This window comes from Festucalex cinctus, chromosome 8 (assembly GCF_051991245.1).
Source record: "Festucalex cinctus isolate MCC-2025b chromosome 8, RoL_Fcin_1.0, whole genome shotgun sequence".
NCBI lineage: Eukaryota > Metazoa > Chordata > Actinopteri > Syngnathiformes > Syngnathidae > Festucalex > Festucalex cinctus.
In genome coordinates, this window is record NC_135418.1 from 7,938,572 (window position 1) to 7,951,702 (window position 13,131).

The 13,131-nt window shown below is 40.8% G+C and overlaps 1 protein-coding gene across 8 annotated transcripts in view; it reads left to right on the top strand.

Moving 5' to 3' along the window:
- Positions 1-440: 440 nt before the first annotated feature.
- The window catches only part of cadpsa (Ca2+-dependent activator protein for secretion a), a 327,287-nt gene continuing 314,596 nt past the window's right edge, over positions 441-13,131 (top strand). For 5 of the 8 annotated variants that reach the window (XM_077529642.1, XM_077529640.1, XM_077529641.1 and 2 more), the window contains exon 1: positions 441-1,277. In XM_077529642.1, the coding sequence (XP_077385768.1) occupies positions 924-1,277 (354 nt within the window). In that variant the 5' untranslated portion in view covers positions 441-923. The remainder of the gene's footprint in view (positions 1,278-13,131) is intronic. The other 3 variants (XM_077529645.1, XM_077529646.1, XM_077529648.1) reach the window with 1 other exon arrangement.

Here is a 13,131-nt window from a genome sequence, read left to right on the forward strand (position 1 = left end):
TTACTAAACTATGGGTACAGATTAGCAAAAATTAAATAAATAAATAAATAAATAAATAAATAAATAAATAAATGATTTTTCATTCCCAGGCACCAGAGGGGCTCTGAAGATATGTGCCCCAGTAGAGCTTTAGCCTATTCCTAGGAGCGCCCCTGCTATGCATTTTTTATTTATTTTATTTTATTTTTTTTCCAGTTCAGGTCATTTGTTAGAGTAGTACACTCACTTTGTCTTGTGTGCTGGCTATGTTTATGTTTACAAACATTAAATTCAAGTTCATACACATCAATCCATAAAACGCTTATAGGTAAACGAAAGTTTTGAAAGCCGAGGCAAGCATTGACAAAATTACGTGTTTGTCCCTCCTTTAGATGTGCGCGTTCCCGAATACATGCACATGCACGTACTCGTCTGCCTTCTGAAGCTGACTTCCTGCACTCGCGCGCATATCATCAGGTGGCCATTGAGCTGCTGAAAGCACGCTCAAACTGACCCCAGAGCAGCAGGTCCCAGCACCGCGGTCATCTTCAAGCCCTGCCTTTTCCTCCTCTTCCTCCTGCGCTGAGCATCGCCAATATCCTCCTGCTTTCTCTTCGTGCGACCCCTCCCCCAAATGTCTCTCCTCACAAATCCCTCCCGTGTGCTTTTGATTGACAGTTAAAAGATCGGAAACTGCTTCCACAACGTGACGCTAGCTGCATCCTGTAGTTTGTATTTGTTTATGTGTGTGCGTTTTTGGCCGACTCATTTTACGGCAGTTTTTTTTTCGCCCTCAAGAAGAAGCAACCTTTTTCGTCTCCACGGGGGATTGGCCCCCACCTCTTTTTCTCCCTCTCTGAAGCTGTGAAGCGTCCTCCTGTTGAGGTAGTGGAGTTGTAGCCTAGCTTTGAAACAGGTGTCTCCTCCGTGCAAGACTCGGCAGCATGTTAGATCCGTCTTCCAGCGAGGAGGAAGGAGATGAGATCCTGGAGGTGGAGCGCAAAGCGGTGGCGGCCCCAAAAAGCCTCAAAGGAGCGCGGCCGTCACCGAGCCGAGACACCGACGATCACAGCGGCTCGGGGGGGCTTCAGCCACGGGGCCGAGCGGGCAGTGGCGGCCGAGCGTCAAGCCCCAGCCCGTCGGTGGGAAGCGACAAGGAGAAGGAGGATATTGAGAAGATGCAGAGGGAGGAAGAGGAGAGAAAAAAGCGACTCCAGCTCTATGTGTTTGTGATGCGCTGCATTGCATATCCGTTTAACGCAAAACAACCCACTGACATGGCCAGAAGGCAGCAGAAGGTAAGATCAGGTGAAAAAGCCCAATTGATCACACACATAATTGTGCATCGCTCACATCTCGGACGTGCACAAGTCAACAGACACAACTGTTGCTTCCACTAGTGCGCAAGCAGAGCTACCCTTTGTTTGAATATTGGAGAGGTGAAAATGGACCAGTTTAGGTTGCAAAATGGCTTAAAAGCTGAATATCGATTGAGTAAATCATACTTTATCATTACTTCATTGTTTGACCGCTATTGAGGAAGTGCAGAGGCGTGGCTGTGACTTCAGTAATATTTTATCCTGGTGTCAACATGATATAGCAGGAAAAAGTGAATTGTTACCAAAATCTAGATGTGCAAACAAATTGTTAATATATGGACATGGAATGTGTGTTTGGGGCCTCAAATAGGTTTAATATGTTATTTAAAACACTAAATTGAGGGTTTTAATAGAATCCCCATAATCTGTTTGTTGCCACCAATTACCATTTTGTGCGTACATTTTATTGTCATCTATTGTCTTTTTTTCCCCACATACCATGTAGGTCAATAAAGGGTTAAAACTGTTGTCAAGGGAACAGAGAGACATAAGTACTTTTTTTTTCTTTCAAAATGGAAGCTATCAAGTAGATATCAAAGGAAGTAGCTAAAGGTGAGAGGAGAAAGAACATGTGTATTCATGTTCTTCCCAGCCATTGTAGTGGCTCTTGCATCACTGCAGATGAATGAAGCGGCAGTGGTTTCTTCCTGCTCGCTTGTAATCATCCAATCTATTGGAGAAAAGGCTGCTTTGCATGACCCAATGCATTGTAAAATAACATCCTCTATTTTACAAACCTAACACGAATGGACGCTGCAATTACCACCTCTGGTAAACATTTTACACCCATTCAAATTGAGCTTCAGCTATTTTGCAAAGATGAATGGGCAAAAATTTCGAGATGTTCAGTAATGCAAACAACAAAAATACTTTCATCAAAGTTGTTTCTACAATGTATTAATGACACATGGAGACTTATTGTTTGCATGCCACATTTTTCAGATTTTTATTTGTAAAAACCTTTGAAAACAATGTCTAATTTTTGTCTTTATTTTTTGTTTAATTTCTCATTTAGGTGCTATTTTGTGTTGGTATATCACATTACTGTATATCCCAATTAAAAATAATGATAATAAAGGTAATTCGACCAAATGTGGAAGCGTTCAAGAGGTAGTAATCATTTTAGAGACCACTATGTACAGCAGATTCTGAGTTACACAAAGAATGAAAGAGTAGTCATTTGACATTTTGTTTTAAGATCACACTCAGACAGACGCCATATAAAACACATTATCCAGTCATCTGGGAAGTGGGTGGTACTGCTTGAGGGCCCGAGATTCTGTTGGCCAAAGAAATAAAAATCATGGCTGTTTTTTATTTAATTTAAAAAGAAAAAAAAACATGAACATTGCCTGGTGATTCAGGTGGGTTTTGCTCAAATCAGTGACAAATAATATTGCTACCTAGGTTCAACAGCTGTTAACAAGTCCATGCACTTACTTACTAACTATATGGCTCTACATTCTGTTCCTGCTGCCAGCTTCATTTTGGCTTGTATGGGAAGCTGGCTGTGGTACATTGTCCACTTTTTATCTGCACAGGATGGGATGTGAAGCCGTTAGGTTTGGGTCCAGCATCTACACAAACCGCATTGACTTTCTAAGTAATTACGTTGCGAGAATAGCTCAACTCAACATTCGATTTGGCCGTAGTTCATCTCATATCCTTGTTTAGCAAAATGTTAGTGCACCTATTTCCGTGGTAGTTCAAACAACATGCCTGTTTGTTAGGTCCATCTGAATGGCTGAATGTGCGAAGTTAACATTTCTTACACTGAGTGATGAAAGCTAGTTGGAATTTTAAAAACGTTAAAATTAAGTAAATAACACAGATAGTTATTTATTTGACGTAAACAAAAGTTTTCTGACTTTCTACCAGTTCAAAAAATACATACATGGAGGCTATTACTTTGTGACTGTATGGTCGAGGGCGCGGAGGCGGAACATCCACCTCTCAGTGCAAGGGATCGTTATCAGGCTTCTGCAAAGCTTGCTGATTAACTGATCATTAGATTCAGCTGTGCTGAACGGCGGAGACATGGAAAACAGGCTGGATAGGGGCTCTCGAGGACCAAATTTGGAGACCCCTGGTCTCGGGACTTGCCACTTAACTCATTTACTCCCAATAACGTATAAATACATTTTTTTTTATGTTCTCAGTGTCCCAAAGACGTATTTATACTTTTTTTTTTTTTTTTTTTTTTTTTTATACTAGAGCATACAGAAGGCTTTGATGCAGCCTCTCAACTGCAAAGAACGGTTGCAGAAATGGTAGTTATTACACAAAAGACCAGCAGGTGGCAGCAGAGCAAAGGAGATCAACCAGGGCCATGCAGAAAAAAAGCTGAATTACTTACAATTTTAAATAGATTTGTGAAAACTGATGAAACTTAGCTCTCTTCTAATGCTAATTGCTACAAACCGGAAACAGATAGAAACATACTTTTTTTTCGTGATGAAAGAAGAGACTTTAATCTTTCTTTTGGTAGGTTCCATGCTTTTATAGCAATCGAACTGAATATTCTGTGGGCCTTGCAAAATCAGTCAAAATCCAGTAAAACAGCCTGGAACGAACGGGATTGCTTCTGTGAAAATGGCTGGGAGTGAATGAGTTAAAGAGTGAGCAGACTAACCACTAGGGGTGTGAATTGCCTCGTACCTGACGATTCGATTCGTATCACGATTCACAGGTCACGATTCGATTCGATACCGATTAATCCCGATACGAATTTATAAGTCGATTGTTGCGATTTTTTTTCATTCAAATTTAGAAAATACTAATCAGTAAGCTTGTAGAGTGTAAGATTTATATGAAAATGTATTATTTATTTATCTGAAATTTCAGTCTTATAGAGGTTGTAATCTGTTTCATGTTTAAACAGCATTAAAATAAAATATTAAGGCTTAATGTTCCGTTCATATAACATTCTTCCATGCTTAAGGTGTGAATCCTAAAAAAAAACAAAAAAAAAACAAACAAAAAAAAAAAAAAAAAAATCGATTTTGCCTATTATTGAACCGATTCGAGAATCGCGCGATGTAGTATCGCGATATATCGCCGAATCGATTTTTTTTTAACACCCCTACTAACCACTATACTATTCATTCAGTTAGGTTCGATAGTGCAAAAGTATTACTTGTAGTTAACACGTGTCAGCCAGAACGGGATTTTAAGACAACCAATTGTCATTGCACTTTGGCAATGCAAATGTGAAGGATAATTAATTGCTTTGAATTCATTTGGACAGAATGTTTACGGATAAAGACTACTTTTGTCACTATCCCATGGAGGTCTCAGAGAAAGTGGGAGTGTGTCTAGTCCGCAGAGGCGGGGCGGGGGTGGGTCCGCACCTAATGTCGTCAAAAAGTGCCAACAGCTCGTTTTCTCAGGTTGGGAGGGGCTGGCGCTTGGAGAGCAGAATGACCTCGAATTTCTCATATAGAGGGGCAAATGGAGGAAAACACCACTTCCGACATGTTTTTGGTGAGGAATTAGCATTTTTACATGGCTAAAAACTCCAAAAAGTTGATTTTTCCTGTTGCTGTCACTTTAATAGTTTCTAATGCTGAGACAATTTTTCATGTCATCCGTGAATAGCATTGTTTTACGAAAAAAGCAAACTAGTAAATCAATGAATTATGTCATGTTAGGGATGTACATCATAAAGAGTTTAATGATAATGCATATCGATGCTGTACTTGAACCGTATTGTTGTCGGTACTTATTTCGTTGTGAAAACCACCAAAACAGTTGTTAGAAGTAACACTGCTTTATAATAACAATAACATTAATAATAATAAATAAATAAATAAATAAAACCAATAGTTTATAGAAAAAATGGTTGGAACAAATCAGTATTATTCTGTTAAACTTTATATAAACAATTATTTAGTGTATAAGAACACTGGTATAGTGCAACAAGGCTTATACAACCCTGTTATGAGTTTTTAATGACATTCTTTTGGCTAATGACACTGGAGAGTTGGTCTTGTTTTGTTGGATCTAACCACAACATTCGATTGGATCAGTATTCTGTTAGAACGTTTGCAGCAAAAGATGGGTATTCACTGGAGTGCTCTTGAGTGGTTTAGATCCTATTTGGCTGACAGAACTTTCTGTGTTAGCCTTGGGTGGTCCGAGTCCCGTACTGCCCCACTGCCATTACTGAACCCTGTGGAATACCACAGGTTAGTCTTCTCAAGTGTGATTCAGCATTATTTATTTTTTACATATTGAAAAACCCATTATTTAAATAACTATGTAACAATTTAAATGCAACACCTCTCATTACATATTGTTGACATTTGAGCAGGAGTAATTAGTGATCAATTGTATCAAATGCTTTGCAAAAGTCAAGAAATAGACCCACAGCATGTTATATTTTATCTCTTGCTGTGGATATATTTTCTACAAATTCCATCACTTTCAAAGCTGTTGATCGCTTGTTTCTGAAGCCTGAACCATATTTTTCCAACAATGGTGTCTTCTTTCTACAAAAGGTTTTTCAAGTATTTAAAAAAAAAAAAGGGTTAACAAGGAAACAGGTCTATAATTTGACACAATACACAGTAAATTCTGTAGCGTAAATTCGACTCTATTTAGTGTGGCACCAACTAGACTCAGTTTTAGAGTAATATTTACACTTGGAAGAGAGTAAAATAAATACAAGTCAAGCCATTGAGAAATGAACTCACACCTTCAGCTTGAGAGACTGCCACACTACCACCTGGGCTATGCCCCTCCTACTGAATGTACGTCTGTACATGACTTACAAAGACTCTAGCTGATGAGTGATATACTAACACACAGGAGTTGCGTGGCTCAGGGAGTATATCGGCTGTCTCCCAAGCTGAAGGTAGTGAATTTGTTCCTCAACCCTTGAAGGACTTTTATTTTTTTCCCCCCACTTCTTTATTCTCTTCCCAGTGTAAATATTACTCCAAAACTGAGTCTATTTGGTCCCACTCTGAATAGAGTCAAATTTACTCTACAGAATTTAATGTTTGCTTTTCACCATTTTTATAAATTGGCGTCACTTTTGCTATTTTCATTTAATCAGGAAAAATCTTAAAAAGGATTTGTTGCAAACATACCGTAAGTAATTTAGGTAATTTTGTAATAAAGTAGGCGGAACTGGTTAGCACGTCCGCTTCCCAGTACTGAGGACTCGGGTTTGAGATCAGGTTCCGGTCTTCCTGGGTGGAGTTTGCATGTTCTTCCCGTTCCTGCGTGGGTCTTCTCTGGGTACTCCAGTCTCCTCCCACATTCCAAAGACATGCATGGCGGGTTAATTGGGCGCTCCGAATTGTCCCTAGGTGTGCTTGTGAGTGTGGATGGTTGTTCGTCTCTGTGTGCCCTGCGATTGGTTGGCAACCAGTTCAGGGTGTACCCCGCCTACTGTCTGAAGCCAGCTGGCATAGGCTCCAGCACCCCTCTCGACCCTTGTGAAGAACAAGTGGTTAGGAAAAGGATGGATGGGTAATAAAGTGGCTAAAAAATGTAATAGCCACTTGGGAGGAGATAGAGAGATTTGTAGGGAGCTAACCTTAGTCTGTTCTAAAAGGAAAAAAAAGACGGCATTCCCATCACACGTGCCTCCATCTGTGGTAACAATTTATTGTGTCTGCATAATTTATGAGGACAGCATGTAAGCTACTAATGATGAAAGCCTTGCCAGTTGCCCTGCTGTGTTTGACTCAAGCACACACAACCACATACGAACATGCACAACTTGCTTTAGTGTGTGATGGTCCTCTCACGCATCCACTTATACAAGGCAATGAGTGTCACATTATTATAGGCCGTGGATGAGTCATCATACCAATCAAATCTATTGAGACGCTGATACTCAGCACTGTTTCCTATGAGGCCACAGGACAATTAGCATCTCAAATCCACAGGCTTCTAGAGAGACGAGGAGCACTTATTCCAGTAGGTCATCATAAACAATCAGAAGGCTGGAGGTGGTATAAATACAACCACATTTAACTATATTTTTGTAATATGGATCAAAATATATAGCAGCAAAGAATAGCCCAGACTGGGGGGAGGGGGCAAAAGTAGGGATACAGTATTAAACTAGTAACATATGAATGTTTTTTTTCCAGTTTTTTTCTAAACACAATTAGTATTGTATGTGTTTTGTATTTTTTTATAACTGTATAACTACCTACTTTTTTCACCCCATTTCACACATTAGTTTGTTCAATGCAGAGGGGGCAGCTCTTTCCTAGACTCAGTCAAATCTGGCCCTTCAACATTACTTTGGATTAGGTCATCCGGTGCAGTTTTTCCCAACCAGGAGTATGTGAGCACATTGCACCGGGTACAATATGTAAACTCAGGTTTAATGTCTGTTTAAATAGGACTATTTTAAAGGTGCTCCTATTTTATATCGTAAATGTTAACTCCACAATGCCTCTTTAAAGTACTTAAAGTAGCCATTCTTGTATCAAAAACACAAGACATCCATTAAAAAAGGCATTAACAGCCTTTATGTGACATCACTTAAGTACAAGGCTAAGCTTTAACTCACCAACAATCACTAAAAATTGCGTTGGGTGAACTCAGTTTACGGTGCCATTCGCCCAGATGGCGACCTGAAATTTATCGCGAGTGGAAGAGACTTCACTGTACACAGACTTAGGAAGCACAACGAAAACAACATGCTTATTTGGAGACTGAATCGAAAGAAGACGGCACAGACGCCAGTTTTTTAATCACTGCTCAAACACCATGATTTCACGACGAGTCTCGCAAGATCTCTTCCTTGTTTTCGCTTTTCCCATTCCAATGATAAGTTTTTGGTCAAGCATGTGGCGCTTTCTTTTTCGGACGACACGGGCATTGGCATAGAGGCATACTCTGACTTCGAGTGGAAGTGCAAGGATAATGGAATCTCTCTCTCTCTCTCTCTCTCTCTCTCTCTCTGACTACATTTACATGCAGGGAATAACCCTTTTAAAACATGAATATTGGCAATACTCGGGTTTTGAATAGGGCATGTAAACATGCGCAATAACCCAAATATGCTCTTATTCAGGTTTTTAAAAACCCGAATAAGAGCTGGGTTGCCACTTTCATAACCCGAATTCTTGTTCATATAAATCACAGGGTTTTTCCTGGCTCAAATTGAGGCAGAAGTGGTACTGATACCAGGTATCGGTGCCGATGGTAGTTCGTATCGGTACTCGTGGCAACGATCAAGAACTATAGGTCTTTCTTTAAAATCATCTATCATTTTAGGGTGAGGAATTTTATGTATAAGTGGTATCGGTATTTTTGGAATCAGTATCGAGACTACCCAAATCAAGAGTTCAGTATGTATCGGTCGGAAAGTGGTATCGAACATCCCTAACATCCCGAACATCCCATCCATGCACCGTGTCATGCATCCATCCATTTTCTTGACCGCTCATTCCTCACAAGGGTCTCAGGGGGTGCTGGAGCCTATCCCAGGTGACTGGGCACCCTCAACTGGCTGCCAGCCAATCGCAGCATGTCATGCATGTATGCTGTAAATTCAATGGACTCACTTTATTTTACAGGCAACATATGTTAAGAGTTCCAATATGAATATGACTATTATGCTGCTGGAACTGCTGCCGGCGGCGTAGTGGGTGAGTGATTAGCACGTCCGCCTGCTGAGGACGCGATTGATTGGACAAGATTGAGTCCAGGCTTCGGCCTTCCTGGGTGGAGTTTGCATGTTCTCCCCGTGCCTGCGTGGGTCTTCTCCGGGTACTCCGGTCTCCTCCCACATTCTAAAGACATGCATGGCAGGTTAATTGGGCGCTCTGAATTGTTCCTAAGTGTGCTTGTGCGTGTGGATGGTTGTTCGTCTCTGTGTTCCCTGCGATTGGCTGGCAACCAGTCCAGGGTGTACCCCGCCTACTGCCCGAAGCCGGCTGGGGTGGGCTCCAGAACCCCCACGACCATTGTGAGGAATAAGCGGTTAAGAAAATGGATGGATGGATGGATGGATGGATAGAACTGCTACCATTAGGGAAGCATTTCAGGTTCCTGAGGAGCAGAACCAACAGACTAAAAAATAGTTTTTATCAGTGGGCTCAGGACACTAAACTCCTCCCTCTAAACTATTGCTGCTATTCACATCCTATGTGCAATATAGCTGTTAAATTAACCCTCACACATTGTATACACTGAAAAAATACAGCACTGACTTTGCATGACAACTGTGCAATCTATTTATGTACAAAACATAAAGTTTTCTACACAAATAATGCGCAATACTTTAAATACATATGTGCAATACTTTCTATTAGGGGTGGGACAAAAAAACGATTCGACCGACCCATCGGTCGTCAAGGGGAGCTAAACGACCGTATCGGTAGCAGACTTGTCAACCGATACAAAATCCGCCGGGAATCCTTAGATACATTGCTTGTAAAGCTGTGGACCGGATATCGCGTGGCTGTGAATCGGTTTCGAGTGAGGCTTTATGGTTTTCATAACAATAGCAAGAGTTCTGCGCCGTGCTCTACTTGTTTTGTTTACATTTCAGTAGCATCACTATTCAAGCTACTTCCCTGTTTACAGAGAGCTAGCAAAGTAGCGCTCAGAGACGCTTCATGCCCCGGATGTTGTAAACATAATGCAAAGACGTTACGCACCTTGGGGAGGAGCCTACCGTCAACGCCGTGCTCGCGACACGGCGCGCGCGCGCACAACGAGTGACAACATGCAACAGTTAGCAGAAGCTAACCCATTGCTATCGAGTCCTCTCGGTGCACTTGTATGTCCCGGGCCGGCGTTGGTACTGCGCGCGAGCCAAAAAGAATAACTCCCGTGACGATCCAATGCATGGATTCAAACGAAACAGGTATGTCCCACAGCCAACACACCAGCTATGCTAAAAGCACACTGCAAGTATCTCATTTCTCAGTTTGTGGCTCCCTGTCAATGTATACAACTAGCATGAGCAATAGATAGGAGAACTGAGACGTGCCCGTGATTACGTCATCAAACGCAAAATGAACGACAGCCCAAAAAAAAAAAACATAAACAGTAGTGATTCTGTGGTCATCATCTTGTCTCAGATTAAAAAAAACAAAAAGATGTCATACATTAACCAAAAATGAATATGATGGCAAAAGAAAAACAAATATTGTTAAAAACAAAAATTGTTGATAAAAAGGGAAGGGCACTTTTGGAAATATTTTTGGATATATTAAGTGGTTAAAATGTGTTTGATAGATTTATTGTTCCATAAGGTGGCTTCATATTTCTTTTGGCTGGACGGTAGGTTTAATTTCATGTCTTAAATTTATGTTTCTGAAATACTTCACAATGTGCACATATTCTGTTTAATTGTGTTGGTGTCTTTTTAAAGGTTAAATATTTATATTTCAAATTGAATTATCAGCCTTTTTTTTTTCCTGATCCTTATTTTGAATAAAAAAAAAATAAAAAAAATAAAAAACAATTATAACTCTCAATAACGACTAATAAATATTTAACCTGATACATTTTTCAGTCATATCGCCCAGCCCTTTGTTGCGGTCCATTTAAATAATTGATTCAATATATAAAAATATAGAAGACATTTTTGTTGTTGTTTTTTTTTAAACACATTTGTAGATACTGTAAAAATTTGTGGTGTTTTAAGATTAATGTTTACAAGCAACAAATGTCACTATAAGTTTTGAATATTGAAATGAATCGTATCGAATCGAAAATCGTATCGTTCCCAAACTTAATCGAACCGCATCGAACCGTTCTGTTCTGAAAGATAATCGTTTTTCAATCGAATCGCAACCTGTGTATCGAGATACATATCGAATCGGCCTCATGTCAGAGATTCCCACCCTACTTTCTATACCTATGCTCTTTGACAATCACTATGCGCTTTCTACATTTCTCTCTCTTCACTATTTATTTTTTTATATTTGCACCGTTTTTTAATGATCTGATCACAATTTTCAGTGGTAGCTGCTGTAATCTCGTCATGCTATGTGTATAATTACAAAAGAATGATTCTGCTTCTGATGCTAATTCATTAAAACGGTTCTGTCATAACATTTCACGAGTGGCAGTGGAGTCTCACCCCGGGTTTTCACCGGATGCGGTTGCGGTGCGGTTGCGGTGCGGTGCGTCTTGACTGCGTGTTCCGGACGGGTCAATTTTTTTGTCAATCCACACCGGCTCCGCACAGCTGCGGTCCGGCAGCTCCGTCGCCGCCCACTTCCCAACGTGTCTCGCGGGACCGCGCGCGCGCGATCATGTGGCATTTCACAACGACAAACATACAGAAAGTCTGCTCAACAGAGAAGCAGAAAGATATGAGATTCCATGCAGCATCCTTTTTTTGGTTGTCCTTGTAAAGTATATTAATAACGAGAGTCGGGTCAGTGCGGGTCCACTCTTTATTTCTGTCTTCCCCGTCCGGCTGCCGCTCAGTACGGCAAGCGAGACGGGCACAACAAGCAATCGCGAACATCAAACTCACAATACATTACAGTCCTTATAAAAAGGATGTGCCGTGTCATATATTATTTTGTGGTTTTCCACCTCCAATATAAACCTCTCCTTGTCCATGTTCGCTGGTGTCTAAACCGTGAATGAGCACATGGCCCGGCGACGCCCACGTCACGTTTTGCTGAAAAACTTGCGAAATAGGAGCTGGTGAGTGTTTTATTCTGAAAGGTAACCGGAAATTTATTTTGAAACTGCCTCGGTCTTCCTGTCCCGCTCGATGTGTTTTGTGCTAGCTTGCCATTTGCCGGAGGCCTACCGCTGCGGCGTCCGGCAAAAATAGAAAATAGGTCTATCCTTGCGGAAGGCTTGCGGCACGCCGCAGGCCTTCCGCAGTCGACACGCAACGCACCCGCAAGCGGTGTAAACTGCACCATTCGAATGAATGGAATCTAATTGCTTGCGTCGCCGGACCGCACCGCAACCGCACCGCAACTGCACCGCAACTGCAACCGGTGAAAACCCGGGGTTAGCCTCTGTTTTTGCTAGGATTCAAAATATGAATTTCCAATGCATGATGTGACGAGACACACTCAGGTGCCCGCCGTTTGACCAGCGTCATGACAAAATAAACATAAACAATAAACAATAAACATTATATACAGACTACAAACATTTAGTATTTTACAACAATTTACAATTTTATACAGACCACCATGGATGAAATATTGCTGGAAAGCTCAATTTCCCATGTTAGGAGCCTGGCTGGCTAAATCTCAGGCATGTGAGTTGAGATTCAATTTCTTCATACATCTTTCTGCAAAATATCGTACCACAATATTCAATATCAATATTTAACAAAGAAGAAATTCAAATGATGTTCAGTCTACGGGGTGTCCTCGTTGATTTTTGTGGATATTTCTTTATCCACAAAGAGACAGAGATCACATTTTGAATAAATAGGCTACTGGTCCCTCACTTCGCCAACTACTACAATGAAAGGCAATCCATAACACAGATGGCAGAGGACAGAACTAGAAACAGCTCACATACAAAAAAAAACAGAAAGAGAACAGCACCAAAATGCTTTGTAGCTGCGTCTACGAGCATCTGAATGTGATCACTTGTTGCTGTCCTTCTTTTAGATGTATTATTTTGTGCAGTCATACAATATGTATGGAATGAGGTATTTTCATATAGATCATTTTTTTATTGTGTGGAGAAATTATTCACTAATTTTGCTTGTAGATCATTTTGAGGCCTCAACATGTGAGATTTTAGTGCTCCCATATGTAAGACGTGTTTACAGTAACAGCTCTTTCCCTGATGAGTACGCTCT